General features: G+C 40.3%; 1 protein-coding gene across 1 annotated transcript in view; it reads right to left on the bottom strand.

Annotated features, from left to right (window-relative positions):
• The window catches only part of LOC149427450 (transcription factor Sox-6-like), a gene marked incomplete at its 3' end in the record, with an annotated part of 177,594 nt that overhangs the window by 25,199 nt on the left and 132,304 nt on the right, over window positions 1-20,091 (bottom strand). Inside the window, exon 4 of the mRNA XM_089668017.1 lies at window positions 7,725-7,814. Coding sequence (XP_089524143.1) covers window positions 7,725-7,814 — 90 coding nt within the window. The remainder of the gene's footprint in view (window positions 1-7,724; window positions 7,815-20,091) is intronic.

Raw genomic sequence — 20,091 nt, forward strand, 5'->3', positions numbered from 1 at the left:
GAGGGAAGATGTGATATATACAGATATGAGACATATAGTGTATCTCAATATATTCCAGTAGCAGGGTGGGCGGTGCCCCTCGGCGGTCATACCATAATATTATGGAATACAGAAGTGACTATATATGATACAGATACAATATATATATGTGATATAGACAGATACTGCTCATGTGATATTAATAAGAAATGCAGAAGTGATGATACAATACCTACAGATATGATATAGATATATATCTGTATACTCTAGCAGTAGGGGTGGGCGGTGCCCTCGGTGCTCATGTGATATTAATGAGGAATACAGAAGTGACAAGTGATGATACGATATATACATCTGTATACTCCAGTAGTAGTAGGGCGGTATATTATATTCAATATGCAATATTAATAAGGAATACAGAAGTGACTATATATGATATGACATATACAGATATGATATAGATACAATATAGATACAGATATGATACAGATATAATATGATATAGATACAGATACGGATACAGATATGATACAGATACAATATAGATACAGATATGACATATACAGATATGATATAGATATAATATGATATAGATACAATATAGATACAGATACGATATATATACAGATATGATACAGATATAATATGATATAGATACAGATACGGATACAGATATGATACAGATACAATATATATACAGATACAATATATATACAGATACGATATACATCTGTATACTCCAGTAGCCGGGCGGGCGGTGCCCTCGGCGCTCATGCGATATTAATAAGGAGTACAGAAGTGAGTATATATGATATAGATGTATACAGATACAATATAGATATAGATACAGATACGATATATATACAGATACAATATAGATATAGATACAGATACGATATAGATATAGATACAATATAGATACAGATACGATATATATACAGATACAATATAGATACAGATACAATATAGATACAGATACAATATAGATACAGATACAATATAGATACAGATACAATATAGATACAGATACAATATAGATACAGATACAATATAGATACAGATACGATATATATACAGATACGATATACATCTGTATACTCCAGTAGCCGGGCGGGCGGCGCCCTCGACGCTCATGCGATATTAATAAGGAGCACACAAGTGAGTATATATGATATATACAGATATGATACAGATACAATATAGATATAATATGATATAGATACAGATACGGATACAGATACAATATAGATACAGATACGATATATATACAGATACGATATATATACAGATACGATATACATCTGTATACTCCAGTAGCCGGGCGGGCGGTGCCCTCGGCACTCATGCGATATTAATAAGGAGTACAGAAGTGAGTATATATGATATAGATGTATACAGATACAATATAGATACAGATATGATATATACAGATACGATACAGATATGATACAGATACGATATAGATATAGATACGATATACATCTGTATACTCCAGTAGCCGGGCGGGCGGCGCCCTCGGCGCTCATGCGATATTAATAAGGAGCACACAAGTGAGTATCATGGCTGTCAGCAGGATTTGCATGCCGGAGAGCTCGCCGTATGACAGACGGAAATCATCAACAATACTGAAGATAACGACATTATTTTTTATGCTAATTACAGCTGCAGCTCATTTGCATACTAATTTCCAGTACAAAACCCTCTTTAAGCCGGAGTGCGGCATCGCCAGCTGCACGCGAGTCAAAGGCCTTCGTACAGTCTCCGAAAAAGACAATTTCCCTCCGCGCATCAATCAGCGCATTCGCACGTCCCAGAAAGTGGCGCTGCGACTCGGAGCCCCAGCTGGGGTTCGGGGCCCTTGATGGAAAGATGGGCTTTTTGCGGCACAATGGGGAACATTGAGACGTCACGTGGCGAGGGGGAAGATCGCGTCCGCGGGCGCCCTGTGCCGGATTCTGCTGATTAAGCACAAACCGGAGCTGAACATTCCCATTTCTTCTCTCTGGGCGGTGAGCGGGCGCGCCGAGTCGCACGCCGTACTCGCCCTTTAAAGGCCGACTCCACCCAGAATTTTCACACTGGCGTTTTCATTCTGGAGGGAGCTGGACCTTCGGGTGGATCGGAAACGTCTCCAGAACACGTGGCGGGGGGAGCAGACCTGTCTCCTGTCCTGTACAAGGCATGCACAGGCTCTAAAGGTATCCATGTCAGCCAACTAAATCACCGAAGTTTTATGTTCGATGATTCTGGAAGGGTTGACATTTATCGCACCCAAACATAAAACGATCGTTCCAAAACTTCAAACCCAACCTAACCTCCTAATCCTAATCCCTGAACCTTCGCCTCATACGAAGTAGACTGCCAGAAATCCACCAATAAGAACACTCCATTGGCTACATCTGAGGGCAGCTGATTGGCCGATGAGACCAGCAATGCCACCAATCACAGGATATCCTGTACAGGCGCAGAGCCGCCCCCACCAGGCCTCTTAGCAAACTGGGGAACTCCCAGGATTCCCCTCGTGAAGAAATCATGTGATCTGAATTGTGCCATCATCCCCGGGGATTCCCCTCTTGAGGAAATCATGTGACCTGCGTTGTAACATCACCCCCGGGGATTCCCCTCTTGAGGAAATCATGTGACCTGCGTTGTAACATCACCCCCGGGGATTCCCCTCTTGAGGAAATCATGTGACCTGCGTTGTGACATCACCGCCGCGAATTCCCCTCTTGAGGAAATCATGTGACCTGTGTTGTGACATCATCCCCGGGGATTCCCCTCTTGAATAAATCATGTGACCTGTGTTGTGACATCACCCCCGGGGATTCCCCTCTTGAGGAAATCATGTGACCTGTGTTGTGACATCATCCCCGGGGATTCCCCTCTTGAGCAAATCACGTGATCTACATTGTGACATCATCTCCAGGGATTCCCCTCCTGAGGAAATCATGTGACCTGTGTTGTGACATCATCCCCGGGGATTCCTCTCCTGAGGAAATCATGTGATCTACATTGTGAAATCATCCCCAGGGATTCCCCTCCTGAGGAAATCATGTGACCTGCATTGTGACATCATCCCCGGGGATTCCCCTCCTGAGGAAATCATGTGACCTGTGTTGTGACATCATCCCGGGGGATTCCCCTCTTGAAGAAATCATGTAACTTGTGTTGTGACATCATCCCCGGGCATTCCCCTCTTGAGGAAATAAGTGGCGATGTGTCCTCACTTCCTGTTTGGTCACCTGTACAGGAAGTGAGGGTGAACCTCTCCTTCCCTTCTCTTCTAGAACATTCATTTCTGTTGTCTGCGCTCCACATTTCCTGTTCCATCTCATTGAGGAGAAATTTCCTAGGCCTAAAGAACAGAATAGATGCCAAATGTCCTGGATTGGCTGGGATAGTCCCATATGTTGGACCTCAGTCTTTATGATGCTGTGTCCTGGGCCATGTCCTGGATTGGTTGGGATAGTCCCATATCTCAGACCTCAGTCCTGATGATGCTGTGTCCTGGGCCATGTCCCGGATTGGCTGGGATAGTCCCGTATCTCAAACCTCAGTCCTGATGATGCTGTGTCCTGGGCCATGTCCCGGATTGGCTGGGATAGTCCCGTATTTCAGACCTCAATCCTGATGATGCTGTGTCCTGGGCCATGTCTCGGATTGGCTGGGATAGTTCCGTATCTCAAACCTCAGTCCTGATGATGCTGTGTCCTGGGCCATGTCCCGGATTGGCTGGGATAGTCCCGTATTTCAGACCTCAATCCTGATGATGCTGTGTCCTGGGCCATGTCTCGGATTGGCTGGGACAGTCCCGTATTTCAGACCTCAGTCCTGATGATGCTGTGTCCTGGGCCATGTCTCAGATTGGCTGGGATAGTCCCATATTTCAGACCTCAGTCCTGATGATGCTGTGTCCTGGGCCATGTCCCGGATTGGCTGGGATAGTCCCGTATTTCAGACCTCAGTCCTGATGATGCTGTGTCCTGGGCCATGTCCCGGATTGGCTGGGATAGTCCCGTATCTCAGACCTCAGTCCTGATGATGCTGTGTCCTGGGTCATGCCCCGGATTGGCTGGGATAGTCCCATATTTCAGACCTCAGTCCTGATGATGCTGTGTCCTGGGCCATGTCCCGGATTGGCTGGGATAGTCCCGTATTTCAGACCTCAGTCCTGATGATGCTGTGTCCTGGGCCATGTCCCGGATTGGCTGGGATAGTCCCGTATCTCAGACCTCAGTCCTGATGATGCTGTGTCCTGGGTCATGCCCCGGATTGGCTGGGATAGTCCCATATTTCAGACCTCAGTCCTGATGATGCTGTGTCCTGGGCCATGTCCCGGATTGGCTGGGATAGTCCCGTATTTCAGACCTCAGTCCTGATGATGCTGTGTCCTGGGCCATGTCCCGGATTGGCTGGGATAGTCCCATATCTCAGACCTCAGTCCTGATGATGCGGTGTCCTGGGCCATGTCCCGGATTGGCTGGGATAGTCCCGTATTTCAGACCTCAGTCCTGATGATGCTGTGTCCTGGGCCATGTCCCGGATTGGCTGGGATAGTCCCATATCTCAGACCTCAGTCCTGATGATGCGGTGTCCTGGGCCATGTCCCGGATTGGCTGGGATAGTCCCGTATTTCAGACCTCAGTCCTGATGATGCTGTGTCCTGGGCCATGTCCCGGATTGGCTGGGATAGTCCCGTATTTCAGACCTCAGTCCTGATGATGCTGTGTCCTGGGCCATGTCCCGGATTGGCTGGGAGAGTCCCGTATTTCAGACCTCAGTCCTGATGATGCTGTGTCCTGGGCCATGTCCCGGATTGGCTGGGATAGTCCCGTATCTCAGACCTCAGTCCTGATGATGCTGTGTCCTGGGCCATGTCCCGGATTGGCTGGGATAGTCCCGTATCTCAGACCTCAGTCCTGATGATGCTGTGTCCTGGGCCATGTCCCGGATTGGCTGGGATAGTCCCGTATTTCAGACCTCAGTCCTGATGATGCTGTGTCCTGGGCCATGTCCCGGATTGGCTGGGATAGTCCCGTATCTCAGACCTCAGTCCTGATGATGCTGTGTCCTGGGCCATGTCCCGGGGTCACAGTGTCACTTTTGAGTTACTGCACATTTGTGAACGGGGGCTGAGAGTGGGTGGTCCCCGCATAATTAGAGGTCAGGTTTGGGTGGGTCAGTGCAGTCAATGGGTGTGGTCAGGGTGGGAACAACTAGTCACTGGGCGTGCCTAAGGCAGACTGTGGGCGGGGTTAACTGTCTCCTGCGGGCTGGAACTGACATGTATGTAATATGTATGCAGATAATAAAATGTTAGCAGGGGGCGGAGCTATTCCTGACAACTCCAAAACTTTACAAAATGTTTGTCCTGGAGTCAGGAAATCTCCAATCATTTCACTTCTATATTACAATACAGGGCTGGCAGAATGACCCTCACTCCGCCCACATATGGACGACACCTCACTCCGCCCACATATGGACGACACCTCACTCCGCCCACATATGCCCCAACACATGGGCGACCCCTCACTGCCCCAACACACGGGCGACCCCTCACTCCGCCCACACACGGGCGACCCCTCACTCCGTCCCCCACACATGGGCGACCCCTCACTGCCCCCCACACACGGGCGACCCCTCACTCCCCCCCCACACACGGGCGACCCCTCACTCCCCCCCACACACGGGCGACCCCTCACTCCGCCCCACACACGGGCGACCCCTCACTCCGCCCCACACACGGGCGACCCCTCACTCCGCCCACACACGGGCGACCCCTCACTCCGCCCACACACGGGTGTCCCCTCACTCCGCCCCACACACAAGCGACCCCTCCCTCTGCCCCACACACGGGTGACCCTTCACTCTGCCCCACACACGGGTGACCCTTCACTCCGCCCACACACGGGCGACCCCTCACTCCGCCCCACACACGGGCGACCCTTCACTCCGCCCCACACACGGGCGACCCTTCACTCCCCCCCACACACGGGCGACCCCTCACTCCGCCCACACACGGGCGTCCCCTCACTCCGCCCCACACACGGGCGACCCCTCACTCTGCCCCACACACGGGTGACCCTTCACTCCGCCCACACACGGGCGACCCTTCACTCCTCCCACATATGGGCGACTCCTCACTCTGCCCACACATGGGTGACCCCTCACTTTCTTTCAGATAAGGGTGACCCTCTACTCCCCCTAGACTTGAGAGACCTCTCACTCCCCCCTGAACATGGGTGACCCCTCATTGCCCTGGTAAAGATCCCCCATGGATCATTGTCACCCCCCCCCCCCAGAACATTGTCACTCTTCACCCTTACCTTAGATCACTGTTACTGCCCCCCCTACCCCAGACTATTGTTACTGCCCCCCATACCCCAGACTATTGTTACTGCCCCCCAGACTATTGTTACTGCCCCCCATACCCCAGACTATTGTTACTGCCCCCCTACCCCAGACTATTTTTACTGCCCTTATACCCCAGACTATTGTTACTGCCCCCCATACCCCAGACTATTGTTACTGCCCCCCATACCCCAGACTATTGTTACTGCCCCCCATACCCCACAGTAATGTAACAATGTCACCCGGTTTCCCTACCCCAGTAACATCCTACTCCCCTCCCTTGGTAGAAATGTTAGTCTCCTCCCCGACAGTCACTCTCCTTCCTTCCTTCCCTGCTAGTGGAGACATTCTCATCCCTGTACCCCGATGGTGGAGACATTCTCATCCCTGTACCCCGATGGTGGAGTCACTTTCCTCCCTGTACCCCAATAGCGGAGTCACTTTCCTCCCTGTACCCCGATAGTGGAGTCACTTTCCTCCCTGTACCCCGATAGTGGAGACATTCTCATCCCTGTACCCCGATGGTGGAGTCACTTTCCTCCCTGTACCCCGATAGTGGAGTCACTTTCCTCCCTGTACCCCAATAGTTGAGCCACTTTCCTCCCTGTACCCCACTATTGGAGTCACTTTCCTCCATGTACCCCACTATTGGAGTCACTTTCCTCCCTGTACCCCTATAGCGGAGTCACTTTCCTCCCTGTACCCCGATGCCGAAGTCACCTTCCTCCCTGTACCCCAATATTGGAGTCACTTTCCTCCCTGTACCCCTATAGTGGAGTCACTTTCCTCCCTGTACCCCAATATTGGAGTCACTTTCCTCCCTGTACCCCTATAGTGGAGTCCCTTTCCTCCCTGTACCCCTATAGTGGAGTCACTTTCCTCCCTGTACCCCAATAGTGGAGTCACTTTCCTCCCTGTACCCCAATAGTGGAGTCCCTTTCCTCCCTGTACCTCAATAGTGGAGTCCCTTTCCTCCCTGTACCCCAATAGCCCCTTTACCCAGAGCGAATGTCGCCATTCTACCTGTTCCCTAGTCCCAGCATTGACATCAAGTACCCAGCAGTTCCCACCACAGTTCCCCTCACTTGCCCCAGGGGCGGACTGACAACTCATGGGGCCCCCGGGCAATAGGGGATCATGGGGCCCCTGTGTCCTTGCCCAAACTCAAAAAAGCCTATGAAAAAGGTACCAGGGGCATCTCATGGGGCCCCCTACTGACCCCGGGCCCTCGGGCAGTGCCGTGTTTCCAAATGGTCAGTCCGCCCCTGGTCCTACCCCTTCCTTACCCATCCCCCGCACTCGGCGGTTCGATCTCTCAGTATCCGGGATAAAACGACAAAAATCAACATTTCCTGAAATGACTGAAACGGCGATAATTGTGGGCGGGACTCTACCTTTGATCTCTCCTAGTAGTTCGCTTGTGTTTAGTCGTTCCATTTTCTCTTTCCAGTCTTTAGAAAGGAGTTTCTCCATGCAGGAAGAATCTACGAAAACCAAACAATAACTTTATTAACAAAAAAATTGTACCAAACCCCACAAATCGCACATTTCGCCCTTCTGTCGTGTAAAACTCAACAACCCCCCCAAATATAGGAAACAGACCGGAGAGTCGTCCATCGCTTTACCCCGAGCAGAAACTCCGGAAAATCCGAGGCTGTCCAACTTTCCTTGGTCAGCGCTCAGATTTCAGCCTCATAACTCGGTTTTTCCCTCAAGTCATGTAGAAAAGGTACGAAAACAAAACATCGTTTATGTCGAGTAACCCAACCGCCGCGCTGATGGGAAACCTTGTTTATTCGTTTCCACAGAGAAAACAGCAGAAACTGAATGGAATCCAAAGATCCATTCCTGACTAAGCTCTCCTGGACTGACCAATCACATGTCATCCCGGACAAGCCCCCAATCTCTAGTTACGCGTCGTCATGTATGGTGACAACTCCAGTTATAAAAGAACGATCCATCGCCTCCATGCAGTAACGATTCCGCGGTTTGTTTGTTTTTATCACTCAAAGAAACACAAACATTATTGTTTGGCATCTACAAAGGATATCTCGGCTCCCATCAAGGTCCAGGCCAAGATATCTCGGCTCCCATCAAGGTCCAGGCCAAGATATCTCGGCTCCCATCAAGGTCCAGGCCAAGATATCTCGGCTCCCATCAAGGTCCAGGCCAAGATATCTCGGCTCCCATCAAGGTCCAGGCCAACATATCTTGGCTCCCATCAAGGTCCAGGCCAAGATATCTGGGCTCCCATCAAGGTCCAGGCCAAGATATCTGGGCTCCCATCAAGGTCCAGGCCAAGATATCTGGGCTCCCATCAAGGTCCAGGCCAAGATATCTCGGCTCCCATCAAAGTCCAGGCCAAGATATCTCGGCTCCCATCAAGGTCCAGTCCAAGATATCTGGGCTCCCATCAAGATCCAGGCCAAGATATCTGGGCTCCCAACAAGATCCGGGCCAAGATATCTCGGCTCACCTCAAGGTCCAGGCCAAGATATCTGAGCTCCCATCAAGGTCCAGGCCAAGATATCTCGGCTCACATCAAGGTCCGGGCCAAGATATCTCGGCTCCCATCAAAGTCCAGGCCAAGATATCTCGGCTCACATCAAGGTCCGGGCCAAGATATCTCGGCTCACATCAAGGTCCAGGTCAAGATATCTCGGCTCACATCAAGGTCCAGGCCAAGATATCTCGGCTCACATCAAGGTCCAGGCCAAGATATCTCAGCTGCAATCAAGGTCCAGGCCAAGATATCTCGGCTCCCATCAAAGTCCAGGCCAAGATATCTCAGCTGCAATCAAGGTCCAGGCCAAGATATCTCGGCTCCCATCAAGGTCCAGGCCAAGATATCTCGGCTCCCATCAAGATCCAGGCCAAGATATCTCGGCTCCCATCAAAGTCCAGGCCAAGATATCTCAGCTGCAATCAAGGTCCAGGCCAAGATATCTCGGCTCCCATCAAGGTCCAGGCCAAGATATCTCGGCTCCCATCAAGATCCAGGCCAAGATATCTCGGCTGCAATCAAGGTCCAGGCCAAGATATCTCGGCTCCCATCAAGGTCCAGGCCAAGATATCTCGGCTCCCATCAAGATCCAGGCCAAGATATCTCGGCTCCCATCAAGGTCCAGTCCAAGATATCTGGGCTCCCATCAAGATCCAGGCCAAGATATCTGGGCTCCCAACAAGATCCGGGCCAAGATATCTCGGCTCACCTCAAGGTCCAGGCCAAGATATCTGAGCTCCCATCAAGGTCCAGGCCAAGATATCTCGGCTCACATCAAGGTCCGGGCCAAGATATCTCGGCTCCCATCAAAGTCCAGGCCAAGATATCTCGGCTCACATCAAGGTCCGGGCCAAGATATCTCGGCTCACATCAAGGTCCAGGTCAAGATATCTCGGCTCACATCAAGGTCCAGGCCAAGATATCTCGGCTCACATCAAGGTCCAGGCCAAGATATCTCAGCTGCAATCAAGGTCCAGGCCAAGATATCTCGGCTCCCATCAAAGTCCAGGCCAAGATATCTCAGCTGCAATCAAGGTCCAGGCCAAGATATCTCGGCTCCCATCAAGGTCCAGGCCAAGATATCTCGGCTCCCATCAAGATCCAGGCCAAGATATCTCGGCTCCCATCAAAGTCCAGGCCAAGATATCTCAGCTGCAATCAAGGTCCAGGCCAAGATATCTCGGCTCCCATCAAGGTCCAGGCCAAGATATCTCGGCTCCCATCAAGATCCAGGCCAAGATATCTCGGCTGCAATCAAGGACCAGGCCAAGAGCCGGGCATCACGTAAAGAGCGAGACTTCGAGGCCACAGGACGACCCCCTCAGCTCCAGATTGCAGCCGACACATGTAGCAGTTGCCGTTCCACCGCTCATTATCCGCAGAGCGGGTTTCCCTCCCATAAGTCCGAGGGATAAAGTCGCATTCCCTGGAAGCGGCCCAGGTAATCACCGAGCAATCACCGAGCATTAGGTCATGTCTACGAGACGACCCCAATCCAGCCGGCAAATTCGCATCGCTCCTACGCCGAATCAAACGCTTCATTAGCATATCTTACATCTTAGGTCTTAATTAGTGACTTTGCAGCAGAAGGTGTACGAGACGGGCGGAAAAAAAACGTCTGAAAACACAGGAAATAACCACAAAACGCAGGACAAGCGACATTTCTCACTTCTACGCCAAACAACGGCACGGCTGGGAACGTTTCAACGTCGGCTGTCAGCGAGTTTGTTTTTTTTTTTTTTTTTCGAAGTACAAATTTAGGGTTTATAATTAATTACTGCTTCACTGACCGTGCTGGGAAAAAAAAAAAAAAAAAAAAAAAGGATGACGATTTAGGTTAGGCTATCGTTTATTTTTATTTTTAAGAACCGCAATACACAGAACAAGCGACATTTCTCACTTCTACACCAAACAACAGCAGTGCTCAGCTGTCAACAAATTATTATTTTTTTTTTATTTTTATTTATTTATTTTTTTTTAAATTTTGCTGAAAAAAAAAAAAAAAAAAAAAAAAAAAAAAAAAGGATGACGTTTCAGGTTAGATTTTTATGCGACTATCGTTTACTTTTATTTTAAAGAACCAGAAAACACAGAACAAGCGACATTTCTCACTTCTACACCAAACAACAGCAGTGCTCGGCTGTCATCGATTTTTTTTTTTTTTTTTTTATACAGAAGGAGGGTGTATAATTAAATAATTAATTACTGCTTCACTGACCGTGCTAAAAAAAAAAAAAAAAAAAAAAAAAGGGATGACGTTTTAGGTTATGTTTTTACGTGGCTATCGTTTATTTTTATTTTTTTATTTCTGCTAATTCTATAGCACCGTCAATTTACGCAGTAAATTGTTCTGAAATATTGTACGTTCACATCAGTCCCTAATCCTCCCGGGGTGTGCAATCTGAGGTGTATTTTAAAAAGTTTAACTATTTTTTTTTTGTCATAGCAAAGAAAATACAATAAAGAAAATATAATAAATACAGGATTTATATATAAATATGATAAAGAAAATGTATATATAAATATAATAAAGAAAATATAATAAATACAGGATTTATATATAAATATAATAAAGAAAATATAATAAATACAGGATTTATATATAAATATGATAAAGAAAATATAATAAATATAGGATTTATATATAAATACAATAAAGAAAATATAATAAATACAGGATTTATATATAAATATGATAAAGAAAATGTATATATAAATATAATAAAGAAAATATAATAAATACAGGATTTATATATAAATATAATAAAGAAAATATAATAAATACAGGATTTATATATAAATATGATAAAGAAAATATAATAAATATAGGATTTATATATAAATATAATAAAGAAAATATAATAAATATAGGATTTATATATAAATATGATAAAGAAAATGTATATATAAATATAATAAAGAAAATATAATAAATACAGGATTTATATATAAATATAATAAAGAAAATATAATAAATACAGGATTTATATATAAATATAATAAAGAAAATATAACAAATAATTTATATATAAATATAATAAAGAAAATATAATAAAAGATTTATATATAAATATATAGATTGTCAGCTCCCAGGTTCAGGCCCTCCTATCCCTCTTGTATTGATCTGTATTGTATCCCGTTATATTGTACAGCGCTGAGCAAACTGTTGGCGCCATAAATCCTGTATAATAATAATATAATAAAGAAAATATAATAAATGCAGGATTTATATATAAATATGATAAAGAAAATATAATAAAGGATTTATATATAAATATATAGATTGTAAGCTCCCAGGATCAGGGCCACCTAACCCTCTTGTATTGATCTGTATTGTCTCCCGTTATATTGTAAAGCGCTGAGCAAACTGTTGGCGCTATAAATCCTGTATAATAATAATATAATAAAGAAAATTTATATATAAATATAATAAAGAAAATATAATAAATACAGGATTTATATAAAAATATAATAAATAAAATATAATACAGGATTTATATGTAAATATAATAAATAAAATATAATAAATACAGGATTTATATAAAAATATAATAAATAAAATATAATACAGGATTTATATGTAAATATAATAAATAAAATATTATAAATACAGGATTTATATAAAAATATAATAAATAAAATATAATACAGGATTTATATGTAAATATAATAAATAAAATATTATAAATACAGGATTTATATAAAAATATAATAAATAAAATATAATACAGGATTTATATGTAAATATAATAAATAAAATATAATAAATACAGGATTTATATAAAAATATAATAAATAAAATATAATACAGGATTTATATGTAAATATAATAAATAAAATATAATAAATACAGGATTTATATGTAAATATAATAAATACAGGATTTATATAGCGCCAGGATTTATATATAAATATATAGATTGCAAGCTCCCAGGAACAGGCCCTCCTATCCCTCTTGTATTGATCTGTATTGTCTCCCTGTATATTGTACAGCGCTGAGGACACTGTTGGTGCCATAAATCCTGTATAATAATAATAATAATAATATAAATAAAATGTATATATAAATATAATAAAGGAAATAGAATACAGGATTTATAGAGCGCCAACAGTGTGCGCAGCGCTTTACAAAATGAAGGCAGACGTTGCGGCGACAATACAATTTGGTAAAAAAGAGGAATCAGAGGGTCCAGCTCGTTATTTTTAAAATATAATTATTTTTTTCCTTTTTTTAATAGATAAAAAAATTGCAATAAAAATAATAAATTGCAATAAAAAAATAATAATCCAGTTTGTGACGTATTCCAAAACGATACATTTCTACAGAATTTCAGTTATTGTACTACAATCGATAATTGTCTAAATACAAATCTTCTAATTTGTTACATATCCCAAAGCTGTGACTTTCTAAAGAATTCTAATTATTGTAAAAAACAACAAACTGTAATTCTGATCCTGAAAGATCAGCGAGAGGCATATCAGAGAATAAAATGTAATGACTTATTAGCGGCATCGACATTTCCCAACAACATAAAACCAAATCATGATATTAGCAGCAACAAGAAGCAATTATGTCGCCATCCTGGATCTGCAAACACTTATTAGCTACAAAGTAAAAAAAAAAAAAAAAAAAAAAAAAATCTACGTTTTTTTTTTTAATCACAGAGGAAGAAAAAAAAAAAAAGGAAAATGATGCAATAAAAGGATGGGATGGAAGCCGCCTCGCCGTCCGCAATCAAAGAGCGTCTTGGCCGTTATTCAAATGAGACAAACGTCACCTTGTTCCCAGGAAGGCGAAGCGATCGCTCTCCCTGACTGCCGGCTCCGCACGCTCGACGCGTCCTTTAAATGCATCGCAGCTTCCCCTTCCACTCGCCACTTGCTGAGCCGCGGGATTTTTTTTTTTTTTTTTTTTAGCGCTTCTGTTTTTGGTGTTTAAAAAAAAAAAAAAAAAAAAAAAGTCAAGGTTTAAATGACGGCGGGCTAGCTGGTGGATACGTTTTTTTTTTTTTTGCGCCCCGCTGCCGCGCGCTACGCCGTACAACTTGATTCCCCGCGTGCTCTGCCACTTGGCTGATTGCTGCTTTCAGATTTTCAAGGCCGTATTTGCAACCACAGAATCACTAAGTAGCTTGTAATTGCATTACATTTGCACAAGTTTTGCTGGAAAGACAACACAGCTTGAAAATGTTTTTGGGTAATATTTGAGCAGAAAAGGCAATTTATTTACTAATTACATCTTTCAGCGAGCGCGGGGAAATTAAGAAGCTGCAAGTTGCGACGGAGGGGTATCAAAATACTTGTTATGCAATAAAAACAAAGAATCTAATTTTAACAATTAGGAGCATATATTATTATTATTGTTATTTTGTTTTTTTTTTGTTTTTTATAGGCTCTGGCCCGATAACAGAAGATTCTTCATACAACCGCCAATTACCGATAGAACACAATAATTTGTCCTGTAGAGGGATATCATCATCTAATGAGGCGTCTCGCCTTCCACGAAAACAATCCCGTCATCTGGTCGCAAATAAAGTATTGCCGTTAAGTCACACGCTAGGAAATTAAAAAGCACTCATTTTTCTTTCCTTAAATTTCTGATTAACTTAATTTTTTTTTTTCAATTCTGAAATGTAAAAACAAAAATAAATACAATTCCACATCAAAAAAAAATTTCACAGAAAGTAAAATAATAAAATTCCCATCCAATTCTGAAATATGAAATTTTGTGAATTTTTGTTATTATTTTTTTTTTTTTTTTACAATTTAGAATTGGATGGAAATGTTATATTTTTTTTTATGTGACATTTTTTGATGTGAATTTTTGTTATTTTTGTTTTACAATTTAGAATTGGATGGAAATGTTAATTTTCTTTTATGTGACTTTTTTTTATGGGAATTTGTGTTATTTTTTTTTTACAATGTAGAATTGGATGGAAATGTTAATGTTTTTATGTGACATTTTTTGATGTGAATTTTTGTTATTTTTGTTTTACAATTTAGAATTGGATGGAAATGTTAATTTTCTTTTATGTGACTTTTTTTATGGGAATTTGTGTTATTTTTTTTTTACAATGTAGAATTGGATGGAAATGTTAATGTTTTTATGTGACATTTTTTGATGTGAATTTTTGTTATTTTTGTTTTACAATTTAGAATTGGATGGAAATGTTAATTTTCTTTTATGTGACTTTTTTTATGGGAATTTGTGTTATTTTTTTTTTACAATGTAGAATTGGATGGAAATGTTATATTTTTTTTTATGTGACATTTTTTGATGTGAATTTTTGTTATTTTTGTTTTACAATTTAGAATTGGATGGAAATGTTAATGTTTTTATGTGACATTTTTTGATGTGAATTTTTTTTTTTTTTTACAATTTAAAATTGGATGGAATTTTTTTTTTTTTTAAATAGTAACAAGGATCTCCTGCACTACTGAGAAGCGATAAATCAAACATGTGGGAGCTGCTAGCACCTAATCATATACCAAGTGGAAATAATGAATAACTAAATAAAATGATGCAGCGAATGTTTGGGGTTTTTTTTGTTTTTTTTTTACATTTTAGAATTGGATGGAAATGTTAATTTTCTTTTATGTGACTTTTTTTATGGGAATTTTTGTTATTTTGTTTTTACAATTTAGAATTGGATGCAAATGTTAATGTTTTTATGTGACATTTTTTGATGTGAATTTTTTTTTTTTTACAATTTAAAATTGGATGGAAATTTTTTATTTTTTTTTTAAATAGTAACAAGGATCTCCTACTGAGAAGTGATAAATCAAATGTGTGGGAGCTGCAAGCACCTAATCATATACCAAGTGGAAATAATGAATAACTAAATAAAATGATGCAGCGAATGTTTGTTTGTATTTTTTTTTTTTTTTTACATTTTAGAATTGGATGCAAATGTTAATTTTCTTTTATGTGACTTTTTTTTATGGGAATTTTTGTTATTTTTCTTTTACATTTTAGAATTGGATGCAAATGTTAATTTTCTTTTATGTGACTTTTTTTTATGGGAATTTTTGTTATTTTTTTTACAATTTAGAATTGGATGGAAATGTTAATTTTTTAATGTGAATTTTTGTTATTTTATTTTTTACATTTTAGAATTGGATGGAAAAGTTATTTTTTTTTATAATAGTAATAAGGATCTCCTGCGCTACTAAAAAGCGATAAATCAAACGTGTGGGAGCTGCTAGCACCTAATCATATACCAAGTGGAAATAATGAATAACTAAATAAAATGATGCAGCAAATGTTTGTTATTTTCTTTTTTTACATTTTAGAATTGGACAGAAATGTTGTTTTTTTATGTGACATTTTTTGATGGGAATTTTTGTTATTTTTATTTTTACATTTTAGAATTGAATAGAAATATTATTTTTTTACGTGACATTTGTTGATAGGAAGTTTTATTTTTTTTATTTTACATTTTAGAATTGGATGGAAATGTTGTTTTTTTTATGTGAATTTTTGTTATTTTTTTTTATAATAGTAACAAGGATCTCCTGCACTACTGAGAAGTGATAAATCAAATGTGTGGGAGCTGCTAGCACCTAATCATATACCAAGTGGAAATAATGAATAACTAAATAAAATGATGCAGCAAATGTTTGTTATTTTTTTTTATTTTACATTTTAGAATTGGATGGAAATGTTATTAATTTTTTATGTGACATTTTTTGATGTGAATTTTTGTTGTTATTTTTTTTTTTTACATTTTAGAATTGGATGGCAATGTTATTTTTTTTTTATGTGAAATTTTTTGATGTGAAATTTTTTTATTTTTTTTTTTACATTTTAGAATTGGATGGAAATGTTATTATTTTTTTTATAATAGTAATAAGGATCTCCTGCGCTACTAAGAAGTGATAAATCAAACGTGTGGGAGCTGCTAGCACCTAATCATATACCAAGTGGAAATAATGAATAACTAAATAAAATGATGCAGCAAATTTTTGTTGTTATTTTTTTTTTTTACATTTTACAATTGGATGGAAATGTCTTTTTTTTTGTTTGTGAAATTTTTCTATGTTAAAAAAAAAAACAAATAAAATTCTACATCCAAAAATTCCACAGAATTCTAAAATGTGAAATTAATTTTTTTTTTTTTTTTTTTTTTACATTTTAGAATTGGATGAGAATTTTATTATTTTATTTTATGTGAATTTTTTGGATGTAGAATTTTATTTGTTGTTTTTTAACATAAAAAAATTTCACAAACAAAAAAAAGACATTTCCATCTAATTCTAAAATGTAAAAAAAAAATAAAAAATAACAAACATTTGCTGCATCATTTTATTTAGTTATTCATTATTTCCGCTTGGTATATGATTAGGTGCTAGCAGCTCCCACACGTTTGATTTATCACTTATTAGTAGCGCAGGAGATCCTTATTACTATTATAAAAAAAATAATAACATTTCCATCCAATTCTAAAATGTAAAATAAAAAAAATAACAAAAATTCACATCAAAAAAATGTCACATAAAAAAAAGCATTTCCATCTAATTCTAAAATGTAAAAAAAAAAAATAACAAAAATTCTCATCAAAAAATGTCATGTAAAAAAATAATAACATTTCCATCCAATTCTAAATTGTAAAAAAAATAATAACAAAAATTCACATCAAAAAATGTCACAAAAAAAATAACATTTCCATCCAATTCTAAAATGTAAAAAAAAAATAATAAGTAAATAATATTTCCCATAAAAAATGTTCACCTAAAAAAAAAAAAACATTTCCATCCAATGGGCAGCACAGTGGCTAAATGGTTAGCACTTCCGCCTGGCAGTACTCGGGTCGTTGGTTCAAATCCCAACCATGGCTCAACCTGCCTGGAGTTTGCATGTTCTCCCTGTGCCTGTGTGGGTTTCCTCTGGGTACTCCGGTTTCCTCCCACACTCCAAAGACATCCTGGGATGTTAACTGGCTCCTGTCTAAATTGTCCCTAATATGTGTATGTATGGATGGGAGTTCAGGGACCTTAGATTGTACGCCCCTTGGGGGCGGGGCCTGATGTGAATGTATGGATGTGTGTTAGGGACCTTAGATTGTACGCTCCTCGGGGGCGGGGACTGATGTGAATGTATGAATGTGAGTTAGGGACCTTAGATTGTACGCTCCTCGGGGGCGGGGACTGATGTGAATGTATGAATGTGAGCTAGGGACCTTAGATTGTACGCTCCTTGGGGGCGGGGCCTGATGTGAATGTATGAATGTGAGTTAGGGACCTTAGATTGTACACCCCTTGGGGGCGGGGCCTGATGTGAATGTATGAATGTGAGTTAGGGACCTTCGATTGTACACCCCTTGAGGGTTAGGGACTGATGTGAATGTACGATATATATGTAAAGTGCTGCGTAAATTGACGGCGCTATATAAGTACCTGAAACAAATAAATAAATAATTCTAAAAAAATAGATAAATAACATTTCCCATAAAAAAATGTTCACATACAAAAAAAAAAAAATCATTTCCATCCAAATCTAAAATATAAAAAAAAAATAATAATAACAAAACTGCACATCAAAAAATGTCTCATAAAAAAAAAATTCCAACCAATTCTACCATATAAAAAAAAAAATAATAATAATAATAATTAAATTTTCATATCAAAAAATGTTCACATTAAAAAAAAAAAACATTTCCATCCAATTCTAAAATGTTAAAAAAAATAATAATAACAAAACTGCACATCAAAAAATGTCTCATAAAAAAAAAAATTCCAACCAATTCTACCATATAAAAAAAAAAAAAATAATAATAATAATTAAATTTTCATATCAAAAAATGTTCACATTAAAAAAAAAAAAAACATTTCCATCCAATTCTAAAATGTGAAAAAAACATCACATTAGAAAAATAATAAAATTTCCATCACATTTTAAAATTTCAAAAGATAATAATACAATTTTAACATCTATATACGTAAAGCGCGGCGTGAATTGACCGCCATACAAGTACCTGAAATAAATGAAAGAAATAAATCTAATCCAATAAAAATGTTAGGATTAATTAAAAAAGAAAAAAAAAAGCATGAAAAAGTAACTAATGTTTAAATATCAGATGAATCTTTGTTTTAAATATTTAAATATTATTATTATTATTATTATTATTAAAAAATTAAAAATAATTTGGCGATTGCAGAAAATTCAACACATTTACTTGGCAGAATTTGTAGGTATTTTTTTTTTCCAGAGCAAAAAAGTAATTTGATTTTTTTTTTTTTACTCTTTAGAAAAAAGAGCCACTGCAGAAAGGGCGGCTGTTTTCTGTGCTGGAGGAACGTTTTCCCCGCACGCGCAGTTGGCTGCCGAGTGCATCAGCGACCTTAAAGGGGAAGCGCGCGGTATATAACGCTCGGTGGTTCTGCTCATCGCCGGGTCCAAGCAGATCCTTCGTTGGCTCCCTGACAAGGCGGCTAATTGCTGCCACAACTCACCAGTGGGAGCCGCTGTCAGTGACAGGATCTTGGCGTTGTTACCGCCCCCACAAACTGGAAGGACGGGACTGCCGGGGGATCCGCGGAATTGCGCACTTCTCCAAACCAACGGAAACCCTCGAAGACCAACAGATCCACTCGCAGCCAATCACGCAGAAATCGGTCTTTTGTCAAATATTTGTTTTCAGGATAATCCGGAATAAATGAAGGAGATCGCCGGACGCCAAAAAATCAGAGAAGACATAAAAAAAAAAAAAAAAACATTTCTGAACTCTCAGATTCACTCGCGGATTGCAGGGCCAGCAAATCTACTCATCCAGTCCCACATCTGCCGGTGTGTGTGTATAGAATAGGTTTTCATTGGTTACAAAACAAAATGACAAAAAGAGCGCCAGAAAAAGAGCGCGAGAAAAAGAGCGCAAGAAAGAAAGCGCGAGAAAAAGAGCGCCAGAAAAAGAGCACGAGAAAAAGAGCACGAGAAAAAGAGCGCCAGAAAAAGAGCACGAGAAAAAGAGCGCCAGAAAAAGAGCACGAGAAAAAGAGCGCCAGAAAAAGAGCACGAGAAAAAGAGCGCAAGAAAAAGAGCGCAAGAAAAAGAGCGCAAGAAAAACAGCGCAAGAATAAAACAGCGCAAGAAAAAGAGCGCAAGAAAAAGCACAAGAAAAAGAGCGCGAGAAAAACAGCGCAAGAAAATCAGCGCGAGAGAAACAGTGCAGTGCAGCGGATGGCCCCGCGGGGCCCGTCTTCTCTAAGGGGGGGATTTACTAAAGCCTGAGCACTCCGCGGGGGCGGGCACACAGTGCTCA

This window comes from Staurois parvus, unplaced genomic scaffold (genome assembly GCF_062004578.1).
Source record: "Staurois parvus isolate SC_StPar_1 unplaced genomic scaffold, SC_StPar_1.0 ptg003749l, whole genome shotgun sequence".
Lineage (NCBI taxonomy): Eukaryota > Metazoa > Chordata > Amphibia > Anura > Ranidae > Staurois > Staurois parvus.